The sequence below is a fragment of the Mchenga conophoros genome, linkage group LG4, assembly GCF_057382185.1.
Source record: "Mchenga conophoros isolate Kocher_MC1m ecotype Shallow Benthic linkage group LG4, M_conophoros_male_GT1.1, whole genome shotgun sequence".
Taxonomy (NCBI): Eukaryota; Metazoa; Chordata; class Actinopteri; order Cichliformes; family Cichlidae; genus Mchenga; species Mchenga conophoros.
In genome coordinates this window covers 12745700-12770659 of record NC_140529.1, presented here as the reverse complement: position 1 = coordinate 12770659, position 24960 = coordinate 12745700, and the positions used below count along the sequence as shown (strand labels likewise).

Here is a 24960-nt window from a genome sequence, read left to right as displayed (position 1 = left end):
TTTGTGTTTGTCCTAAATATTAGATCCACTGGTTAAAGGAGCCTCCTCCCTTCTGTAAGTGTTCGGTGATCGCTCGCTGATATTTCCCTGTGCTTCGTTTAATATGTGGTCCACGTAGTTCATGGACTCCTTCGCTGACTCCATCCAGAGACTACTCCAGCTGTGTGTAGCAGCAGTGTCAGCTCTAAAGTTCCCATTTTTAAAAGATATCATCAACACATCAGCAACATCAGACTCAGCTATAAAATCATGAGCAATTTTTAATAATAAGAATAATGTTTCATGTAATTATTAAAATAGTACATATTACATAGATAGAAAGAATGATTGATATGCATTGTTTATTAGATACAGCTTGCTAGGAGCACCTTTTGCCTTCAAAGCTGCCTGAATGACATCTATGTCCAGATCTCCAACAGAGCATTTGACTACAGTGAACTCATTGTCATGTTTAAGAAACCAGCTTGAGATGATTTGACCTTTGGGACATGATGTGTTGACTGCTGGAAGCAGTCATCAGAACATAGGAACACTGTGGTCATATAGGGATGAGCATGATCAGCAGCAATACACAGCAGCATGGATCCATGCAATGTTTTTGCAGTCATTTATTGTAAGATTTTGTAAACTCTCTCTTTTGTAAATTAAAGCCTCAATTTCTGTTTCTTAGCTGATGGAAACGACACCCAGTGAGGTTTTCTGCAGCTGTGTAACATCTGCTTCAAGCTTTGACATGTTTTGCATACAGAGATGCTCTTCTGCATACCTTATTTAACATAATGTTGCCTTCCTATCAACTCGAAGCAGTCTAGCCATTCTCTTCTGACATCTGACATCAATAACACATTTTCACCCAGAGAACTGATGCTCTTTGGACAGTTTTTCTTTCACTGTGATGGTTTCTGAAATTGTCACGATTTGCTGGGCAGGACTCAAATGCAGGACTCTGAGATGTGCAAGCACAAAAGGGTTTATTTACAGCACCAGGTGAGATTTGTACATATATACAGTGAATGTGGGGAGAGGGTTCCTGGGGTTCAGAGGGAAGGTCCAGGGCTTGGGGAAAAACTCACTCACACACCTCTTCAATCAGTCTGTGATAATGAAAACACTCAATCTGAAAGGAAGGGTGAAGTAAGTACAACGATCCAACGAGGACCAACACTCCACTGAGGCCTTAAGTACTGCCTGGAATAATCAGTAGAGATGAGCAGCAGGTGATTAGAGCGTGGGCGTGGAATCCAGGATGGCACAGACGCCGCCCTGGAGGAGAAGGTGAGCACAGCAACCAGAGCAGCAAGAACCATGACAGAAATGTTCAGTTTCTGAAGTACTCAAAGCAGCTTGTGTCGCACCAACAACCATGCCACATTCAAAGTCACTTAAATCACCTTTCGTCTCCCATTCTGATGCTCGGTTTGAACTTCAGCAGGTTAGAGTTAGACCATGTCTACATGCTTAAATCCACTGAGTTGCTGCCATGTGATAGGCTGATCAGATACTTGCATTAACACACAGCTGATCAGAGGCTCAGTGGTGAGTGGGATAAGATGTGCTGAAATATTTTTAGTTATGTATATGTGTATATGTGTGTATATTTACATGGTCAAACTAACAATTAGGTTGGTTTTCAGTATAAAGCTTATCAGATGTCACTCATATTGAATAGTTATTTTATAATCCATATAATGTTTGCACAGTTCAGTCATGTTGATTACATATTAAAAAGCTACTGTGCGTGTGCCACACTTCTGCCACACTACACGTAGTGTAATTACCAGATAACAAAACCAGCTGTTTGGTGGAAGCCATGAACATAAATATCTGACCTGCTCAAAGAAATATTTTTTCGCCATCCTGCGCTTTACTGCCATGACAACAGGATGAGAGGCTGTTGCGCGTGTCTGGTGACGAGTTGAGGTATTTCTGTTCTCTGTGATGAGGAAGAAACCAGATGGTTTCAGTTCCACATAACTTAACTCAGCTGCCCTCCTCTACACACGCACGCACACAGAAATACACACTGCGGCCACTGATGACTCATACAGTGGAGATTTATTGTGTCCAAAAGCAGAACTACTGTCACCAAAAAAATGCTTCTTGATGGACCATCCTGCTTGAATATGAATTTTCACTTCAGTTGCTGTTGTCTGCCCTGCTTTTATCTGCACCTCTCCTCCAGGCAGTCACTTTTGCAACTGCATTTTCATGACAGTTGATAAAGCTCGTTTCAGATAAACACACCTATGTACGGATGAGCAACACTCTCCACTGCATTTCATTTGCAGGCTGAGAAGACTAATCAGGGCTCCATAGTGTGTGAACGTAGACAAGTTACTGCCAAGCCACTCTAATTAGATGCTTGTGGAAGCGCTTGTTCTCACACATAGCGCTAGATGAGACATTAAAGAGTCCCAAGAAAGGCAATATCATGCTTTGCCAATTAAAGACTTTATGCTTTCTTATTTCTTTCTTCCCTTTCTTTTAACTGCTTTGACAGTATGTTCTTCTAAATGCCCTGAATAATCCCCAGCGGTGGAGAGGAAGCACACCAATTCATGGTGCTGCCCACGCGTTTGGAGAGGCCTGCATCGCTCTGAGGCAGTTTATATTCTTTCCCTCTGGAAATCATCTCTGACATTTACTCCAGGGAAAGTAAATGAAAGATCTTTATGTGCCGGCATGTCAGGCGCTGGGAGAGGGAACCAAACAGAGCGTTATAGTGGGATGCAGACACTGTTGGCTGCAAGAGAAGGAGATGGTGGTGGGAGGGAAAACAGAGAAAAGTTATAAAAACATTGGTCACAGACACACTTTTTACAACAAGGAGTTTTAATTGCTCCTTGTGTCGTATCTGTGATTACACAGAGGGGAAAAGGCACTTTTATATAACATTTTGAACCAAATTAGCTCTAAGAAATAAAAATTTTCTTGGGTGAAACAGTCACACAGTGACTCTGAGGGCTGGTGACTGCCATCACTGTTTCTGTCTCGTAGCAGGACTGTCCTGATCTCTACAGGAGAAGAAATATATGGTTCTCTCTGAGGTTTAGTCTTGTCAAAAGGAAGTTTATCCTTCCCACCATGGCCAAGTGCTGGCTTGGTGCTGGGGGTTGGGAAGCGCATCTGTAACCAGAAGGTTGGCGGTTCGATCCCCGGGCTCTCTGTCCTGGTCGTTGTGTCCTTGGGCAAGACACTTTACCCTACCGCCTACTGGTGTTGGCCAGACGGGCCGATGGCGCGATATCAGTTGCCTCTGTCAGTCTGCCCCAGGGCAGCTGTGGCTACAACTGTAGCTGCCTCCACCAGTGTGTGAATGTGAGAGTGAATGAATAGTGGCATTGTAAAGCGCTTTGGGTGCCTTGAAAAGCGCTATATAAATCCAATCCATTATTATTATTGTTTATAATATAAAGTGCCCTGACAGGACTGTTGTTGTAATTTGGAGCTAAATCAAACTAAATTGAATTAAATAAAATAGCTTCAGCTGTAGGCACCAAAGCCCCATGTATCTGTCGCTCTAACTCTCTGTTTTCAGGGGGAAGACAGTCAAAGGAAAATGAGTTTAAAGTCAGGTCCTTAAAGGAAAAAACAGCTATAACAGCACATTTTACACAGTGAATGAACTGATAGGCCACATCAGGGCCTAGCATAACATAACTAAGGATTACTTTGAACTCTGAATCAAGCTAACACACTTTACAAATCATAGAATAAGAGTGTTTTGGTGAGAATTTGAGTAATAGGTTCTCATTAATATTTGTGGGATGACAGAGCTCCGTACATATTCAGCAGGTTACGTGGACAAACATTACAGGAAAGTCCATGAAAGCACTTGGAGTATTCCTTAAGACTGCTTAAAGAGCTTGACTAAGATAGTTCGCACATGATTGCACATTACTGAAGATCTACTTAATAAGAAAAGATATGATTATTATTCAGTCTTTTAAAAACCATCCATCCGCTTCCGCTTATCCTTTTCAGGGTCGCGGGGGGCGCTGGAGCCTATCCCAGCTGTCATAGGGCGAAAGGCGGGGTACACCCTGGACAGGTCGCCAGTCTGTCGCAGGGCCAACACACAAGGACAGACAACCATTCACACTCACTCGCACATTCACACCTAGTGGCAATTTGGATTATCCAATTAACCTATCCCCACAAGCTGCATGTCTTTGGATGGTGGGAGGAAGCCGGAGTACCCGGAGGGAACCCACGCAAACACGGGGAGAAAATGCAAACTCCACACAGAAAGACCCCGGCCTGATGGTGGAATTGAACTCAGGACCTTCTTGCTGTGCGGCAACAGTGCTAACCACCGTGCCACCATGCTTTCTCAAATATTTTGAGAAAACCCTTATAGTATAGTTCTGATTTAAAAGCAAGGATCATGTCACTTGGAGAATTCAGATTAATGGAGTGGGCGTTTTCTTCTTACACTCTGAACCTTTTACTAAAATCTCAGTTTTGACTGACATGATCTCTGGAACATTTTCTAAGTGCTGATATCTAAAATACATTTCAAGAAAAGCATTAGCTGCTGTTGATGTATCAGGACACACAAAGAAATGGTCCCGATTATAATACTCCTAGAACTATCTACACCACTTGCTTTGGTGCCAACACATCATTTTAACTGCTATTAATGCAAATATCTACATTGTTTATGTAGCTACAGTGTTATATGTTACTGTATTTAGTAATTACATGCATTTGTCTCCATACTTCAGTGGTAGCATAGCAACAGTGGCTTACTACATTGCAGCATTACTGCACAGACAGATACGCTCACTCTGTGAGACTCGTGCTTAAAAGACATGGGTTTAACTGCAGTGCAATAATCACAGGCTCACCCTGTTTGACAGAGGACCAAAAAAAAAGCGTCTGTCTTGTTAGACAGCGATGATCACACATGCCTTGAAGAGCAGTATGTGGGTGATCACAGAACAGATCAAAATGCAGCATGTTAATAATTACGGATAGTGTCTGTGGTTTGTTTTAATGGGCATCTGCGGGTGTAAGAGAGTAAAACTATAACCTCTGCCAGGCTGTGAGTCACCGAGTCTGAGTCATGCACCACGGTCACGGTCAAACATAACAAATGTATTACCCTGCTGTCACTCTGAGGGACATTTCTCAGTGGAAACGGTCATTTATTTCTTGGAAAACTGCAAGCTGATCTGCCTTCTGTTCCTGTGATCTTGTGTGTGACATTGTGTGTTCTGGGGTTTTTGTCCACTGTTTGCAAAGCAGGAAAAACCTGCTTGCTACACTCTTGGTATTCCCACAAGTTGTGCAGTTTGTAGTTTTTCCAGTTTTGCATGCGGGAATATTAACTGACTCCAGGTTTGTTCTGTGGCTGTTGACACAAGGTAGAGTGGATCTTTGCTTTTACATTGTTTGGGCCAGATTCTAACCCTACCATCTGAATGTTGTGGCAGAAAGAGCCTCATCAAACCAGGCAACATTTCCTAGTTTAAGTGAGCCTGTGTGAAATGTAGACTCACTTTGTCTGCATCTCTGCACCACTCATTACTTGGTTGTAACAAGCGGTTATTTGAGTTATTGTTGCCTTCCTATCAGCTCAAAGCAGCCTGACCATTGTCCTCTGACTTCTGGCATCAACAGGGCATTAGTGCTGTCACTCACTGGATATTTTCTCTTTTTCAGACCATTCTCTGTAAACCTTGGTAATGTTTGTGTGGGGAAAATCCCAGCAGATTGACAGTTTCTGAAATACTCAGACCAACACGTCTGTTACCAACAACCATGTCACGTTTAAAGTCACTTAAATCTCCTTTCTCACACATTCTGTGCTCAGTTTGGACTTCAGCAGGTCATCTCGATCACGTCTACAAACCTAAATGTATTGAGTTGCTGCCATGTGATTGGCTGACGAGATACTTGCATTAATCAAGCAGCTGAACATATGTACCCAATAAAGTGACTGGTGAATGTATATCAAAATACCTAGTATATAATATGCTGAAACTCATTATACTGACTAGCTGAGTCATCTTTGAACTATACTGTGTTTACGTCCATAGTGAAACTAAAAACGTGGAACAGACTTGTTTTCAGATGTCACTTATATTGAATTGCTGTTTTACAATCCTTCTGTTTGCAAAGTTCTGTTGTGTTGGTTATATATTAAAAAATTATTATGTGTTCAGGGGTTTTTGTTTACCGTAAGCAAAGGTGGAAAAACCTGCTTGGGGTTCCTGTTAAGCTCTTGGTATTCCCACTAGTTGTGTAGTTTGTCGTTTTTCCAGTTTTTTCTGTCAAGAATATCACCTGACCCAAAGTTTTCTTAGGGATGTGATTTACCAAGCAATTGAGTAAAATGCAAAATGTGAATATAAGTATGATACTGTGGCGTTAAATATTTAAAAAACAGTTTCAGGGAAGGACAGGAAGGATCAGGGTGTAAATTAAAACCAGGCTCTTATGATGTTTGCTGATCATGCACTGGATCAAACTTTGAGTTAAAGTCTAACAGCACACCCGTGTGGCAGAGAGCTACACAAGCATGAAGAGCCTCTCCTGTCCAGGTCTGTTGTATCTTAGCTATCCAAACTCTTATAAATGCACTTTTCTGTTCAGCTTTTAGGACCCAAGGAACTGATACTGTGGTGCGATCGGTTAAGATGAGTGTTTTTTTCTCCAGCTATGGTATGTAATACCTGATGAAGACCACGTTCAGTTGAGAGCTCCAGAACAACCAAGTTGTTTGCATTTTAGTTGCATTCACCATATACCTTTTGGTGTCAGAGAAGCACATGATTGATGTTTACATACAAAACTGTCTGCACTGAGAATTAACTCTTTTTACAGTTAGAGATGGTGTGCATTGTATTTCATTTTATGTAAAAAGGTTAGGCTATATCATAGATAGAGAGATATAGCAGAGATATTCAGCTGCATGTGAGTGGTTCGGGAGATTCTCCATTAATTATTCACAACCGTTATCCCAGCTACAGTTATTTGGATGGTCTCTGCATCAGCTGATGGAGGAATCAACCTGTGTTTTAATTCAAACTGCATTCAAATAGCAGCAGCAATGATGAACTCCCTCATTCCAACAGCTAGCAGTCCAATATTCAGGCCACAGAAATGGCTCCTCACAAAAACAACAACAACAATAACAAAGCAGATACTTCAGTTATCGCATTTACTTGTAAACATACAGCAGTGGTGCTCAGTTACATTTTGTTATCTGGCTGCTTTGTAGCATTGTCAGTCTCTCTTTTTTAAGAGCCATCCATAAGTGTAGATCAACAAGAGGGATTATTGGGGTAAATGTGTTTAAGTTCCAAAATAAGAATTATGCATTCACAGAACCAGAAAATCTTATTGCTTGAAATGTAATTATCTCACTCATAAACACACACAATGTTGTGTCTCAGTCACAAGCTGCAAATCCTGTCCCCTTCTCCTCTGATGCAGTGAGCAGGTTGATAACCACGTAGGACCCAGAGGTAAAATGAGGAGGATATTAGAATAGTTTTGTTCTCTGCTGTTTTTCAGTCAGCCTCCATAGCTGAGATGATTCCTAAAACCCAGCGCAGCAAAACTACATATACAGCACATGTGACATATTTGAATGTGAAGCATTAAATTGGTCAGCTGAGATATTAAAGTCGCATGAAACTATAACTATACCATGATTTGATTTGAGCTTGCTACTAAACCCATCACCAACAGCCCACCTCAGCAAGGCTGACATTTGCTCTGTATTGTCAATGCTTGATCATTTGTGCATTATACATCCAACACGTGCATTTTCATGGCTTACTAGTGTAAAATGCAAATATAAAAACGGACAGAATTACATCAGCATGAACGTCACCACAGCTCTTACATTGAAAATGGTTAATTGTCTCTCTGTTAACTTATTTATCAAAATATTTCATTTTTAAATGATAACTATTGATATATGACACACAAAAACAAACATTTATCGACCTTTCTTAGGTGACATTTCAAGTGATCTCGGGGTGCCCTGCTGCTTATGGCTGAAATCTGACTCTAATAGAGGACCCTTACTCAGTGCTCAGACAAAACTGTGCTTCTTACACGCAGGTAAGTATTGCTAATAGAGTGGCAGCAGTGCATGCAGCAAAGAATAATGCCTGTGTGTGGCGCAGTTACGCTGTACTAACACTGGTACGCTGACCATCTGATAACTGCGGGCTGCTTTCCCTTTAAAACGCATGACGCAGTTCAACTGGTGCCCCACTTTGTTGTGTGAAGCCGCAGCAGTCTGCAGGAGAGAGAGAGAGAGAGAGAGAGAGAGAGACAGCGGGGCCGCTTGCTGTCGCATACGGCTCGGCCCGGAGACGTCGGTGCTTCGCTGGGCCCCTCACCGCGCTCATCATGGAGTTTTTAATGGGGAATCCGTTCAGCACGCCCGTGGGACAGCGCATCGGTGAGCGCCTTTATGAGTCTTTACACTGCATAAAAAGAAAATTCTCCAGTCAGGCTCGGGCGTCTTATACCGACACCTTACATCTCCCGCAGTCACGTCCCTGCAGAGCTGCTCTGTGGACTCTTATTGTCGAGGCTTTTGTCGGGGTGATGCGTTATAATGCGATTATGTTAGAGAAATAGAAATCAAGTTAAATTCATTAGGACTGACAGAAGAACAACGGCTTATGGTTTGATTGACGCCCCTGTGAGACAATGACTTGGCAGAGGCGGGAGGAAGACGCTGAGGTGCTTCAGTTGATTGGTTGTCCCCGGCTCTGCCTTAACCTGCAAATAGCTGGGCGGGCCGCAAAGAGTGGCCGACATCCCCCTGACCCAAATCTGACGATCGTTTGGCTGTAGTCAGTGATAATGGTGGAGATCCAGAGATGCTCATTAAGATATGTAGAAGAGGAGATCTTAGTTGAAGCTGCAGTAAAAGTCTTTACACGATTTGTAATCTAAATAATATTATAATCTAAAGAAAACTTAAATATAGCCTAGTCTTGAATATAGTGAATTTAATATTTCCATCAGTTTTTTGGTCAAGTTAATTCAGTCATCTGATAAGCTGGTCTAAAGTTTAACCTCCACACAGTAAACTGATCAAAAATCCAAACAAGCCACATGCTGTTCTAGAGTCTATGGGGGCCCAGGGCAAAAATTCTCAAAGGGGCCCCTTCAACCAGCATTCATCACCATTATTCTATAAATAATCCAACGCCACCACCACCAACGATCCTCTAAAGTTACAGGTAAAACACTGATCAACAAACGGCAGCGTGTTCATTTTAGCAACAGTGTCCAACACTAGGTTGACCGGTTACGAAGTGTAATATTACTGTAATTACTATCTGCTACATTATATCAGCCAGCTAGCTATGCTAACAAGTCATTTACCAGTGTCCCATCACTGACTGTGGCTGTGCTAACTTGGCTGTTCTGCTAGGCTAGGTTCACTTATGTTAAAGGGCAAAGCAAACAAAAGAACTAACGTGATGATAGTGGAAGTGTCTGTCCCCCACAGTTAAGGCTAGAGTAGCAACAATTAGTTATTCAGCATTATGTTTAATTATGATCATTTTCTCCTCTTCCTCTTTTTTTCTTCTTCCTTTTCCTCACTTTGATGAGTGAGGAAAATGTGCCGTGTTCTCATGGCACATTTTGATATAGTTTAAATGTAACTCCTGACAAACCTTATTAAAAGTGCCCACTTTTTTATCTTTTGCCAATTAAAAGTGCCAGCAAATTAATGATTTTCATTGTTTTCATGTAATTTTAATGTTTCTAACATGAAATCTTTTTTTTCCACACAAAAATTTTAAATAGGGTGAATTAGACATTAGACACCTCGGTCACTAAGGCATATAGGCTAGTCAGTGACATTCTGGCAAACATGGAGAAATGGCATGTTGCCTGACTGTTTGCAAGTCGTTGTTGGAGGTTATGAAATTGGTTAATGTTGGGACAGTGACAAAAAAAAGTCATTGATGATGATTCTTTGTTTTCTTTTCTTTTTTCTGTCATCAAATTTAAAATGTACTGTAATTTTTCATAAGATAGTAAAATGTAAAACCCAATATTTCCAAAACTGGGTTTGCATAATATGAAAAAACACATAAAAACATTAATAAAAGACAATTAATACAGTCCTGGAATTACTACAACTTCAAGCAGACAAAAAACAAACAAAAAGCAGCTTAATGTTTTCAGAGACTGAGGTCAGCCCCGTGGTATACTGTTTATTTACCGTCTGTATGTTTGATTATAGGGTGGCTGTAGCTCAGGGTGGCAGAGCAGGTCAGCCACTAATCAGAAGGTCGGTAGTTCGATCCCATGGCTACATGCCAAATATCCTTGGGCAAGATACTAACCCCATTTTTGCCTACTTGTGGTGGTCAGAGGGCCCGGTGGCACCAGTGTCCGGCAGCCTCGCCTCTGTCAGTGCGCCCCAGGGTGGCTGTGGCTACAATGTAGCTTGCCATCACCAGTGTGTGAATGGGTGAATGACTGAATGTAGTGTAAAGCGCTATGGGGTCCTTAGGGACTAGTAAAGCGCTATACAAATGCAGGACATTTACCATTATTGGCATCCTTTTAAGTCTTGTCACTTTTAAAGGAGGTTTTACAATTTCGGTATAAATTTCAGAATTTACAGTTTGACTGTGGCTCTATAATCAGTGTTGGGGAGTAATGGAATACATGTACCGCCGTTACGTATTTAAAATACAAAATATGAGTAACTGTATTCCGTTACAGTTACTGTTTAAAAAGTTTGTATTCAGAATACAGTTACTTTGCTGAAATAAAGGGATTACACGGTGGTATTTTACTTTCCATATGTTCGGCTATGCCCTCTCTATTTTTGGTTTCCACGCTCCAAACAAAACACGCATTAAGAGGCTCTAAAGCCTGTGTCTCAATGTCGCGGCCCATGTCACCCCTACTTGCATAATGACGTGAAGAAATATTTTTAAAAAATTATTCACAAAAATGATTTAATATGAAGGCAATAGGCAGAGTGTTACAGGCATAGCCCTAAAGAATGTAGCCTCATGGGCAGTGTAGTCCGTGCTTCAGGAAGAAAGGACTGCAATACCCGTTATGTGTCTGTGAGCGAGGGAGGGAGAAAAAGGAGAGTGGAAAAATGAGCTGTCACCGAGCAGAAACGGGAGCTGGAAGCATGTAAATATAATAATAACCACTGCAGCCAAAAAGAGTGCCTGATGAGCCCAGTTGTAAGTAAGCTATTAAGACTCGACTGTACACTTTGTTCGTGTTTTTCTCCGAAACAATAAGTTCCATTGGAGCAGCCTTTCAACACCTCTCTCTATCTCTCGCTAGCAAAGTTGACCCAGACAACAAAGTAAAGCTATTTTTCGGCTACGAGCCCGACATGAACCCGACGTATTAGCCAGAGGTCCCTGTTTTATATACGCGTGGAATAGTTTTCTATACGAGATCGCTGCAAAAAGTGCAGCCTTACCTAATGTCCACCCAACTGTTACTCATTTTATATTAAGATTTAAACATCTAGTTGGTATGGCGAGTAGCCTTCAGCAATTGTAATAAATCACACATTCATGTAGTTGTAAAAAAGCATGATAATGTAATAGGTAATCCAAAGTATTCAGAATACGTTACTGTCATTGAGTAACGTAACGGAATACGTTACAAAATACATTTTGGGGCATGTATTCTGTAATCTGTCGTGGAATACATTTTAAAAGTAACCTTCCCAACACTGTCTATAATGTCTGCTCCCTATGTATTAAAAGGCACCTATTTATATTCCTATTAAAAATATGGGAGTCCTAAGGTCAGTCCCTGTGGAACGCCACACAATCACAACCTTGACATAGGAAATGAAAATAATGTTTACTAAAGGCGAATTTGTCTCTACGTTGTTACCATGTATTACTCATAAAGGAATAACAAATTCATGTATTTCTACTAATTATAATGTAACAATGAGACATGTTTCATGTTTTCACCTACTTTGCACAGAGCGTGCGACCAGCTCCAGCCTGCCATCTGAAGACTGGGAACTCAACATGGAAATCTGTGACATAATCAACAGCTCAGAGGAAGGGTGTGTGCACATTCGTTATCTGTTAGCATCAGGAACAAGCTTGTCCTCTTGAGGTTGCATGCGGCTGACTATTGAAAATGTTGTAATTACAGGCCCAAAGATGCACTCAGAGCCATTAAAAAAAGGATTGTGGGGAATAAGAACTTCAAGGAGGTTATGCTAACGCTGACTGTGAGTGTTGACTCTTTATGTTCTCATCAGATGTGTGTAGTTTGTAATTGGTAAGGCATTTCTCTGAAACTCTGTGATTTCAGGTCCTCGAGACCTGCATGAAGAACTGCGGCTACAGATTTCACATCCTGGTTACAACGCGCGATTTCATAGAAGGGTTTCTGGTGCGGTCGATTATCCCGAGGAACAACCCTCCACAAATCCTACATGACAGAGTGCTTGGCATCATACAGGTGAGGTGTGGCTCAAGGGAATAAAAGAATAAAGTTGTTGTCATTCTTTAGTGTCACATTGGTTTACTGTCTAGTCCTAATTTGTGGTTTTCTCTTGTCAAGGCGTGGGCCGATGCATTCCGCAGCTCACCCGACCTGACGGGTGTAGTATCGGTCTACGAAGACCTGCGAAGGAAAGGACTCGAGTTCCCCGCCAATCAGCTGGAAGGTTACACACCACCCGAAGCCCCGAAAAAGGTGGATACAGGGCTGGGTGACCTTTGTTTTATTGCTAACAGTTGGGTGTTGCCTATCATCCTATCATCATCTTTGGTCTTTTTTCCTGTCTGGTCATTTCTCCGCCTTTGCTTATCAGACTTTGCCTGGCAATGGGCCTGCTGTTACTACTCTGCCTGCTGTACTCCTGTCTTCCAAACCGCTCATCCCACCTCAGACCTCTGATCTAAAACTGGCCCTTGAGGGAAACAATGCCTTGACTCACAGCCAGGTGATGGGACTGGAAAGGGACTTACTCTTATTATAATTGCACTGTGCTTCTCGCTAACTGGCTTTTCTATGTTGGTTACAATAGAGTCACAGAACTCCTTTTTGTAGCTGTGCTTCTTAATTCTTTTTCGCTTCCAACCCTTATAAAATCAATATTTGCCTTCTTCTTCTTTTCATCGAGTCACCGTACCTGTGTTTATTCAGTAAGTGCTGTTGATATTCCAGGTGAAGAAGCTAAAGGCAGAGCTAGGAGTGGTGCGCAGCAACCTGACTATGATGTCAGATTTGATGAGTCAACTAGATCCAGTTACGGTAAAACAAGCAGACATGGAGCTGCTGGAGGTAAACACGCACACACACAAGCGCACACACACAAATGAAGTCACATTTAAAAACAAGCTGCGTGTGTTTTACTGCATGAATGTGTAATATTCTCTGTGAGTGTGATCCTTTCCATTAATGCTGAGTAACAGTGCCTTACCCTTAACTGATCTCCTACTTTATACGTTCTGTGTTGCATCTGGCCCTTCAACGCCCCCCCCACCCCACCCACGCATTCTTTGTCTGATTGTGTCATTAGCAGTTATACACAGTATGTAAAGAAATGCAAGACAGGATAGTGAAGATAGTCCCCAGACTCAGCGAGGAGAAGCTGATCGAAGAGTTATTAGCAACTAACGATGAAATGAACACCGCCTTCAATCGCTACCACAGGTACCTGCGCCATTCTCTCCATCGCGTCATCGTGTTTATTGGCAAAATAAAGAGAAAGGCAATATTTCAGCATGGAGTTTCTCTGCACACGATGATTTCATTCTGTCGTCGGCAGGTTTGAACGACGAATAACAAACGGTCAGAACGCAGAGCAGAAGGTAAAGAACGTGGCGGCCATTTTTGGAGTCTTTCCACACAGTAGTCATAACGGCGTGAACTGGTTAAATTGTGCTGTTTCCCTCTGTGTCTTTCAGGGCCACACCTATGTCAACTTAACAGAGCTAGACTTGAAGACTGACAGCCAATCAGAGGCTGCTTCAGTTACCAATGACAGCTCAATGAGTTTTCCAAAATCTGACAGTTTGTCCAGTCAGATGGCAAAACTTAGTAAGTACTGTACTTAGATATATTTTATCATGGCAAGCATAGGGAAAGGAATTATGCAGCGATCCCTAATTTCATGCAGAACGTGGAGACTTATTCTGCTCTTTATTTGTTCCTTTTGCGTTTCTTCTTCCAGGTACAAGTGAATCAGATGACACTTTATCACAGAAAATAAATGTGTCAACTCAACAAAGACCAAGGTACAGAAAAAACCTGCATCATAAATGTGCAACCTTTATGACATAAACAGATGTTTGCACAGCAGGGTGATGTTTTAAATTGTAGAGCTGCACCACTCACAAAAATGTCTTGTTTAAGGCAAAATTAAGTCATTAGTCTAAAGGAATCTTAAAGGAATATAGATTATTTATTAAGCACTTATTAAACTTTAAAGTAACTCTCTTAACTGATAAATACACAACTGAAATAGCTGAAAATTGATAATTAACTCAAAATAAACAGATTTCAGTTAACTAATAATTCACTGAAATCGCAGTCTGGCCTAAATAGTTAAATAAGAATTTATATAAATGGTTGCAATAATTAGCTAAAAAGCAAACCTTTGGCTTAAAAGAATGCATAATCTGTTAACAATTTCAGATAGTTAGCTATCAACAAAAGGTTTAAATAAATCACTAAAAGTGTCACGGCAAGTGCTGTGTGGCAGGCGGGATGAAGGACCCAAACGCAGGACTCAGAAACTGAAAGTTAAACTTAAGGCGCAGCTTTATTCCTGGGAAAAACTGCACATAAGAAATACACTTCACAAAAGTAAACCAAAATCTCAAACATGAAAACTAGAACTAAACCGTACAGGGGAAACTAGAAACTAGGAAACACATGCGAGAAAAACAAACCAGACTGAAAAGTAGAATATTTATGGGAACACGAAGGGAGAAACACAGCACAGAGAGGGTGTATGAAGGTTAACGACAACAAGCAGGGGGAAACTGAGGAGTAAGATACACAGGTAGGATCACGGGAGGATGGGGAACAGCAGGAAACACAGCTGGGACAAATCAGACATGAGAGAAGGGAAGGCAAAACTAGATACACTGACCAAGCACACGAGACTATCAAAGTAAAACAGGAATACGACACGGAGTCAAAGACATGAGCTTAACACTACAACATAACTGACATGGTAACAGAGGCAAGGATTACTAGACAGGAGATGTGGGACCAGTACAGGGAAAGAGAAAACATGGGGACGGAGACTGAACACAGAACAGAGACTGTCAAAATAAAACACAAAGCACACAACAGGCACAGAGACACAGACTAGACACCGAACAGAGGGAGCACCCAATCTAAACCTAAGAACTAAACTCTTAACAAGAATTAAACCAAAACATGGGATAATAATAATAATCAAAACAGCACAACAAGTGAATCAGAACATAAACCATAATACAGAATAATACCAAAACACAAGCAACTCAAAATGATCCAGAACTGTGACAAAAAGTTATAAACATTAAAATAGCTAGCTAAAGGTGGTTGAACAATTTGGCTTTTTACAACTTGAAGTAACCACCCTTGCCCTTATATGAACAAATAAATGTGAAAATAGGTTTTAAAATTAATTTTTTGTGACTATTCAAGTAAATTACGGTGATTTAATAGAATTGTTTTGTGGTGACAGTTCCCAGTCTTTCTTTTCATTTGTTCCTGAACACATGAGCCAACATTTAACTTTGTTAAAAGTAATATCGGTTACTAGATTACGTTGCAGTTAACCTATTAGTAATTTTTGCCTTTCAGAGACGGGAGCGGAGTTGTGGTGGACGGTCTTGCTCAAGCTCGGGACAGCAAACTACAAAACACTGAACCTGTAAGCAAAGATGTCTATACTGCTTGCAAGGTTTCGATTTATCGGCTACTATAACTGATTTTTTCTTTTACTTAGCTGTGACATGACCTTTAGGACCAAAAGTAAATTCAGTTATGATATTGTTACATTTATTTTAAACAGCAAGCATACGTGAAATCCTGGGTTTTTTTGTATATGACAGAGCACCAAGTGCTGTACATAATATCTGAGCTACAGGCCTGAGTATGCGTTACTTTGTTTGAGTAACTGTTTTCCTCCTGAATGAAATCTGTCTGTACGTGAAGGATGGCAGTCCAGCTTCCACTCGCAGCTCTTCACCAAAGTTAGATTGGATGATTAAAAGGGGAATGGTGGGTGTGAATTTTAAAACGTGCCCTGGCTTTACGTTGGTTTCGCCTTTTCATACCCTCTGTCTTTTGGTTCTTTTCATACAGTTTTGATTTACTTTGCTGTGGTCTGGGTTGGGTCACTTTTTGGCTTTGGTGGTTCAGTTACTGAAATAGAGCACAAAGGTTTGCATGACCAGTTGTGGCGTCGTAAGAGCATGACACTGTTCGGTTTGCACTTTTGATATGCTGCATTGTTGTCACACCCGAAGTCTTCCTCACTGAATGCTATGTTTAGCCACATGTGATTTTTCTTTGTTGTTGCTTTTGCGGTTGACTTTCGTTTTTGTTTTCATGGCTTCGTAGCTTTGTCAACCTTGATGAAGTTTTATCCATGTAGCCAATCTGTGTCTCTTCTTTCTTTCTTAGATTCCTATCACCCAGTCCAGTGTAATGGATGATATTGAGAAATGGCTTGCTTTGGATGATGAGGTAAGTCTGAACTGGGAATGATATTCATTCATCGAATCTACTTTGCCGTATTTAAAAGTTTAAAAAAGAAAAGATGTTGGTGGACTTTGCAGATACCAATCCAAGGTATTAGAAATGTTTAGATATATCTACATAAAGGTGACTGACTATAAAAAGAAAGGACTAAGCGGGTGGGTTTAATTTGAAATTTGGTACACAGTTATCTTAAAGGATAATCAAATATACTTATTTTGTGTTTATGACACAGTATGATGACTTTGAGGACTCCGATGGTGTGACCAGTGAAGGTGAGGATCCTTACCCATATGTCCTGTTCCAAAGGAGCAGATTTTATAACCAAGTTAATACATGGGGCACACACTCTTAAACAGAAAACTTTCTTTGGTTATATTAAATGGAATATTTGCAGTGAAATACACACCCTCTTTTAGAGCTGATAGACTGTATATAAAACAATGGAGATAGTCTATATGGAAGCGTTGCCTTTGTCAAATGGCCAGCAGGTGGCAGTGTCTGCTTTCAAACAGAAGTCTGAACCTATGATCTTGGTCACTCCTTTAAATTCAGTTTCAACATGGCATGGTATGTATGCTTCAGACTGCGTTCCTGAATAAGTTGGAAATTATGAATTTTTAGTGGAACACTCCCTCAAGTCAGAGTGGACCAACATACCCATAGTTAGAAATCCAAGATAGCAGCGCTGAATTTAAACAGTAGTAAAACTCTAAATATTTGATCTGTACTGCAAATGTTGTGTACTTGTTACTCATTAAATGAGCCATAGCAGAGCGCTGATCAGGTTGCATCACTGAATGTGTTTTCTGAAAGGCTTTATAGCTAGTGATACCTGAAGGTCTCTACCTTGCTAGGAACCAATATTCTCTTTCATTGCTCTTTCTGGAATGTGCTAACTCGGGATTGACATCGCTCGTGAGTTCCAACACATGCCTAGATATTCCAGTGTATCTGGAACACGGCATTTGATCATGGCTGGCTTTGATTGACAGCTCACTACTATCAATATATCCTTGTTTTTTCAGTCAAATCCACTCTACACTCATTGCGACAGCTAAAATTCTCAGGTTAAGGCATGAAAATGGGATTGTTTTTTGTTTTCTTTTTTTGGTAGCTTTATCCATCTTTCATATGCAGTCTGTGCTGAAGCTATAGACAAAACCTATTGTCCATTCAGATTGCTGCTAAAATATTTGAGCCACTGGTGAACTGCAGTGAGCTTCTTTAATGCTTGGTAAATAGCTCCCCGTGTTACCTCTACCAAGGTAACCAAGGAGGTTAGAAGGACTTTTGTTTTTACCCCCAAATGTTTACTACTTCAAGGACTAAAAATGAAACATAAAGCACTCACATGTCTGGTCACAGCTCACTTTAACTCCAAAGTTGTGGCTTTGTTTACTCAGTGCAGGAACTTTCCTATAGATGTCTGTTAAAGTGACTCCTGCTTGCCTCCCCAGAGTTCGACAGGTTTCTGGCAGAGAGAGCGAAAGCGGCCGAGCGTCTGCCGTCCCTGAGAGCTTCCTCGCAAGACAACTCAGAGTCTTAAAGTCTCACCTAAACCTGCCAAAACTAACATTACTCATGAAGCTCCGGCGCCACCTGCTGGATAATGGAGATTTCTTATTAATGAACAGTTGAATGGCAAATGACATTGTATATGTGTACCCTGCTCTTTTGCTGGGGGGAGCAAATGTGTTTTTTAACTTAAAACTAATGTCTGCGGAAAGACCGAAGTTTTTACTTGACGTTGTTACGAGGGTTGATCCACAAGCAAACATTTGCACATTTTTTATGGTTACATTCCTGCTGTTAAATGAGAATATTGTTACAAATTTTGCAACATAGATGATGTACTATATTGCTGTTATCTATACATATATATATATATTGTTAAAGATGATGATGAGGTACAGAAATGCCCCTGTCAAAGTAGCAAACACTTGTAAGAGAAGCTCAGCCATAACTTGTGGTAATAGTTTGAGGCTTTATGTCGTTGTTGATGTCGGATGCTGAAGAAAATTTATGAGTTTTTTTCACATTCAGCTTGTCCCTATGAAGATGTTTTACTTGAAGTTTAACAACAAGTGATGACACACTGCTGTCATATTAAACTAAAAGTATTAACTGGAGATTTGTGTGTTTGCAGTCTGTCTTTTTTTAAATATGTTTATAGACTTTTTCTTGCCATTACCAAAAAAAAAAAAAAAAAAAAATGGAGGCATAAGAACACATTATTTACAAATTTGCAAAGACTGGTCCTGTCCTTCTATATTGCCACAGGCTGTCTCTTCTAATTTTGATAGTAAATGGTAAATGGACTGGTCTGCTCTACCCAAGTACTCAAAGCATCTCGCACATACATTCATTCATACACATGTTCAAACTCCGATGGACGCATCAACTCAGGTCTTGAAATCTTGCACAAGGATACTTTGACATCCAGACTGCAGGAGCCAAGAAGCAACCCATCGATTGCCAGAGAAGCCGCTCTACTTCAGTGTCCACCTGGGCTGGATGTGAGGCTGGTGACAGCTGGGTACCCATATAGTACTATCACAGATTATAAAAAAAATACTTAATGGTGGCAAAGGAATAGTACATTTTTATTTAAAAAACACATGCATGGTTCATTTATTGTTTGTGTTTTAGCGTGATGTGTATTCAGTCTGGATACTGAAGGCACTTTCAACACACTGAAATAAATGTGTGTGTGTGGGGGGGGGGGGGGGGGGGGGATCTCGATCTCGGTGCCGACACTCAAAAACAAGCAATGTTTTTTTTTCTAGTTGTAACATACTGTATTGTCACATTTTTTTGCTATAAATGTACTATATTTAAAACGCAAAGTACTTCCTGTGATGTACAAAGTATTTGGAACGTACGAAACGTGACTAAAAGGAGTAAAATGTTGTTATAGTTTATATTAGGCATCAGACTGTGAACTACCAAAGTGGATATCAGCCAGTTAAAAAAAAACTGTCTGCAATGCGATTGGCCCAAACAAGCCACCTGCCAGCGGCCCTGCGCTCTGATTGGTCTTCCAGACAGACGCCTACCCCTATTACGTGACGCAACCACGCTTGCTCTTTACATTGAGCCTTTCTGTGCCACGGTTCATATATCTTTAACAGCATAACGAGTTCACCGCTATGTCTCTCGGAAAAGCTGCCCGCAGTTTGGTGAGCCCGCTCCGGGGGGCTCTGCGGTGTTCGGGCCTGAGCCGCAGCTACACCGCTGCCGCTGAAGCCCGGGCGGTGCTGGAACACGAGCTGGAGACGATCCGAGCCGCGGGGACGTGGAAATCGGAGAGGATCATCACCTCCAAGCAGGGTCCTGAGATCAGCGTGGACGGCAGTCGTGGCAGTGAGTACTAGGAGTTTCCAGTTACAGCAGTTTTATAAGTGAGCAGTAGCACCCTCCTCGGTGATGGTCCTTAAACGCACCGTCCCAGGTAAGGTTTCAGTTCTGCCACGTTCTTATCTCAGCGGTGAACTTGAAGTAATCCCTGCTACTCCCTTGTTTTGCACTTCTGAAGCTATTCTCGGCGCAGCCTTTGGAAAAACATTAACCAAGAACTCGTAACAGCAAAAGTATGAGATTCAAGCTTTAAATAATTCAAAATAATTTGTAAAGTGGTCTTTATATCATCAACAGAAAGCTGTTTTGTGCTTTGTACAATGCAAAGTTCATTGTTTGACTTGTGAAGGCTCTAGCATTTAACTGCACTGCACCAGTTAATCTCTGCTTTATTTGCTATTGTTCCAGCAAAGCAGCCGATCACTGTTTATATTTCAGCATGAACCCTTGCCAGAGATTGACTCTGCTGATTTATGAATGGGCCACAGACTTTAGGTCGTGACCCCTCGTGCACCAAAACAACCCCGTTCATTTCATGTGCCCAACAGTGCCACAGTCCCATGCATTGTTTTCTCTGTCACTCTTTGTCTTCTCTCTCTTGTCTCGTCTGTAGCCTAAAACTACAAGCAGAACTTCTACTCCCAGCTTTGACATGCTCAAAGAGGTTATTATGGGACAGTGACTCTCTCTTTTTTAACCTTAATTTTCCTTTTGTGCATCCAAAATTCTCTCAGGTATACTGAACTTCTGCGCCAACAACTACCTCGGGCTGTCCAGTCATCCAGAAGTGGTCCAGGCAGGAATCGATGCTCTGAAGACACACGGTGCTGGACTGAGCTCTGTCAGGTTCATCTGTGGGACGCAGGTCTGGTGCTTAAAGATCACGCATATCACCCCAAAGCTGTCTAATTCATGAGGTTAATTTTGCGTAATGCGTGATTTACAGGATCTCCACAAAAAGCTAGAGCAGAAGCTCGCTGAGTTCCACGAGAGAGAGGACTGCATCCTCTACGCCAGCTGTTTCGATGCCAATGCGGGACTTTTTGAGGTAGGTCCAAATGGATTTGAAGCTAAGGACTTCCCCCGTTACGATCAGTATAACTCTGAATTATTCTCACAACAGGTGCTGCTGGGCCCAGATGACGCAGTGCTCTCTGACGAGCTAAACCACGCCTCAATCATCGATGGCATTCGCCTGTGTCGAGCAAAGAGGCTGCGGTACAAACACATGGACCTCGGTGACCTGGAAACCAAACTCAAAGAAGCTCAGGTGCGTGGAGTAAAACATTCCTTCTTGATCCAACTCTCCTTGCAGTGTGTTAGAAGAGAGTGAAAAATGACAGCTTACTCAGAGGAGGTCACACACCAATCACCTGCGCTCTCTGTTGTCCTCAGTCGTCTCGTATGCGTCTGGTAGTGACAGATGGGGTCTTCTCTATGGATGGAGATGTGGCTCCCTTGCGAGGGATTTGTGACCTGGCTGAGCAGTACGGAGCCATGGTGTTTATAGACGAATGTCACGCCACAGGTTTCCTAGGGCCTCGGGGAAGGTGGGTAAGAAAAGACTTCAACTGAAAAATCATAAATCGGTTATTTTGCAAAATAAAATACAAAAGACCCCTAATCATAAAAGTGTAGTGCCCAAATATCATTTTTAATTTCTAAGAGAAGAGTGGATTGTTATGAACAGCCTTTTAGGGCAGTTTTTTTTTTTATTCAGTGTCTTTTTCAATATGACCACTAGGTGTCGCCAAAGCCCCGTCTTACAGTAACTACCGTGAGACTGGGCTCTTGATAAAGTTTAGCTATCTCTATTATCAAGAGGTGACGAACTAATGTTGCCACTTCCCTCTGATTTGCAGAGGAACTGATGAACTCCTTGGAGTGATGGATAGAGTTCATATTATTAACTCCACTCTTGGCAAAGCGCTGGGAGGAGCAGCAGGTATGACTCCATTCTAACATGAAGGCTCTCATAACATCTTTTTATTAAGTATAAATTAGTAAAACATTGTACATTTAACACAGACATAGAAAAGAAGCATTTGTTTAGTGTAGTGCATCGGCCCACCTGACAATTCCACTTTTGATATTTACTCAAAGTTTTTCCTGTAATAAATGCGAGTGTAAAGTCCCTTTTCCATTAGTACCTACTCGATTTTCAGGGTTTTCCATTAGCTAATAATACCTGTTACCCAGGTACTGTTTTTGAAACTCCTTCTAACCGAGGTTCCAAGTGATCCGAGCAGGTACTAACAGACTTATCCAAGGTGTGATGTAGTTGTTTTGTTTTCTCTCAGGTGGTTACACAGTCGGCCCAAAGCCTCTCATTGACCTACTCAGGCAGCGCTCACGGCCCTACCTATTCTCCAACGCGCTCCCCCCTCCTGTGGTGGGCAGTGCCACACGGGCTGTGGAACTGCTGCTTGCCTCCAACGAGATTGCCCAAAGCATGACGGCCAAAACGATGCGGTATGTTTTGTTCTTACAAACAGTGGAAGTCTTCTATGTTTTTAGTGTTGTGTACATCATAAACGCCAATCGATTTATCTGTAGCAATACTAATATCATATATAGGATGTCCTGCACTTAGTGATAAGGTTTATACTGCTTACAACTGGTTTTACCAATTTGTGAGTATAATAGTTTTCTCTTTGCTGTCAAATCAGGTTCAGGAACAAGATGACGCAAGCCGGCTTCACCATTGCAGGCTCAGCTCACCCCATCTGCCCTGTGATGCTTGGCGATGCACGTTTGGCCTCTTTAATGGCTGACGATATGCTAAAATTTGGTGAGACCATAGACTGTATATAATAGATGGAATGTTAGCCATTCATTTTCAAAGAATTAATGTTCAAATTCTGGCCTCTGCCATGTTGTTGTTTTTTTTGTTTTTTTCTTTAAGTCAGACATGACCGTGTTTTGATGAATGACAACTGCTAAGTTATTGCTGGTTAGCAAGCTCTAACCTGAGTAAGTGCTATGGCTACACAAGCTAATTAGTGCTAAGTAAGAAAGAAATTAAATACTGCTTTTACACTCATCAACTGACCACACTGACTTGCTGGACAAGCTAGAACATCCTGTTTCCCGTACAGCCATTTATCAGTAAGTCAAGGTGGCCACAAGCTTAAATTTACCTTATTACAGTTTAAAATTGTGAGTAATAAAATAATTCACCACCTGCACTGTTGTTGTGAAGGGGGAAACTACAACTAGAGACCAAAAGTAGTTTTTTGTACCAAGCTAAAAAACATGTTCATTTCTGGGAGTCTGAGGATTGACTCACTTTTGGAGAAAGCCTCAAGTGGCCGCTCAAGGAACTGCAGTTTTTTTGGCACTTCCACGTTAACTTAATTTTTTTCTTTAATGTAGATGAAACTGACTCACTTAGCAGAGAGTATGTGAATCTGCCACTGTGTTTATACAGTGTCACAGTAGTGTCTTCCCTCCACAGGAGTGTATGTGATTGGATTCTCCTACCCAGTCGTACCAAAGGGAAAAGCCAGAATCCGTGTTCAGATTTCGGCAGCACACACGGACGAAGACATCGACCACTGTGTTGACGCTTTCATCCAGACTGGCAGGAAGCACGGCGTCATCTCATGAATCGAACAAACGAGCTGGAATCAGAAGGATTCAGAAAACTGCTTGAAATTGCAGGGTCACGCTGCCTGTTACTCAAGATCCATGAATGATGGTGATGGAAATTTTAGTTATATTTGTAGGTCACTGGAGGTGAATGTTATTTTTGTGCTTGCTTAACTGATTAAAGCACTTTTGCTAAAGTGTTTGCATTGGAACAAAAAGGGCAGTTGATTAAACACTTTTCATGAGTGAGAAAATGTTTCTGAAAGGGCATTTATCCACCCCGCAAATGTGATTCTGATGACTGTGAGGATAATGGTGACACATAGTGTGCATAGATTATCAGCATGTGTGGTAAACATTAAACATCCTTCAAAGAGTAGAAGAGTTTTATTCATAAGAAAAGTCCATAATTCTCCTCTGAAGTTGAGATGCTAAATGCTAGATGTGTGATACCACTGATTTCCTTTTCGATCCCAAGTAATATTCAGGGTGGTATCGACGATACTGATCCAATACTTTGTACAAAAGCTTATTTTATTTATTGTATCTCAAATTATAGCATCATAATGATTACAGGACATCAGATTACTTGTTCTTATCACTTAATAATGCAGAGTTCATCATATAGAAATAAAAAACCTGAAGTTGTGCGCTATTTGAACACCTTGCCAGCAGCACTAAAGGGCTCCGTGAGAGACGTCTGTCTCGCCCTAGCAGCACCTGTCCCTGTCCTCCTCTTCAGTTCACCTCAGCATACGCTCGTCATATTCTGTGATATGATTTACTCTGAGGTGTTTGACAAGGTTAGTGATGTTGCCACAACCATACATGCCAACCCTCCCGATTTTTCCGGGAGAATACCGAATTTCAGTGCCCCTCCCGAAAATCTCCCGGAGCCACCATTCTCCCAAATTTTTCCCGATTTTCCACCCAGACAACAAAATTGAAAAACCATATTGCAGAATTCATAGCGCGGCCCAGCCAATTCCAGTTTCCAACAATGGCGGCAGCGACTTAGTTTTAATATTACTCTTATTTCTCTTTCTGGGTTGCAAAAAAAAAAAACTTAACATATTTTCAGGTGAGAATGTAGCTGTGTAAACTTCAAATATCTGAGCCGACTGACACATCATTTTCAAACCCCCGCGGTCTTTCGCTACTCGGGTTAATATATATATTAATATTAATTTATATATATATATAAATTAATATTAATTTTTATATATATATATATATATATATATATATATATATATATATATATATATATATATATAAATTTATATATATATATAAAACTTT

General features: G+C 41.2%; 2 protein-coding genes across 6 annotated transcripts; both read left to right on the top strand.

The window, feature by feature from the left end:
• The first annotated feature begins 8240 nt into the window (after positions 1-8240).
• tom1 (target of myb1 membrane trafficking protein) lies at positions 8241-18839 on the top strand. Of its 5 annotated transcripts, none has more exons than XM_085270401.1 (16): positions 8242-8425; positions 11971-12055; positions 12148-12226; positions 12310-12459; positions 12562-12696; positions 12815-12946; positions 13171-13287; positions 13529-13659; positions 13775-13817; positions 13914-14046; positions 14180-14243; positions 15808-15877; positions 16162-16227; positions 16633-16695; positions 16943-16982; positions 18168-18839. In XM_085270401.1, exons 1-16 carry the CDS (start codon positions 8374-8376, stop codon positions 18254-18256), a joined length of 1449 nt encoding a protein of 482 aa, XP_085126527.1. In that variant the 5' UTR covers positions 8242-8373; the 3' UTR covers positions 18257-18839. The 5 variants fall into 5 exon arrangements, with proteins under 5 accessions (XP_085126530.1, XP_085126527.1, XP_085126529.1 ...); XM_085270400.1 differs by having other exon boundaries at positions 8243-8425; positions 13526-13659; XM_085270404.1 differs by lacking the exon at positions 12815-12946 and having other exon boundaries at positions 8241-8425.
• Positions 18840-19763: 924 nt separating this feature from the next.
• gcat (glycine C-acetyltransferase) lies at positions 19764-24034 on the top strand. Its single transcript, XM_085270398.1, has 9 exons — positions 19764-20073; positions 20802-20932; positions 21014-21115; positions 21191-21337; positions 21463-21617; positions 21930-22012; positions 22368-22539; positions 22737-22858; positions 23525-24034. The coding sequence occupies exons 1-9, from the start codon at positions 19860-19862 to the stop codon at positions 23674-23676; spliced, it is 1278 nt and encodes a 425-aa protein (XP_085126524.1). The 5' UTR covers positions 19764-19859; the 3' UTR covers positions 23677-24034.
• The last annotated feature ends 926 nt before the right edge of the window (positions 24035-24960 follow it).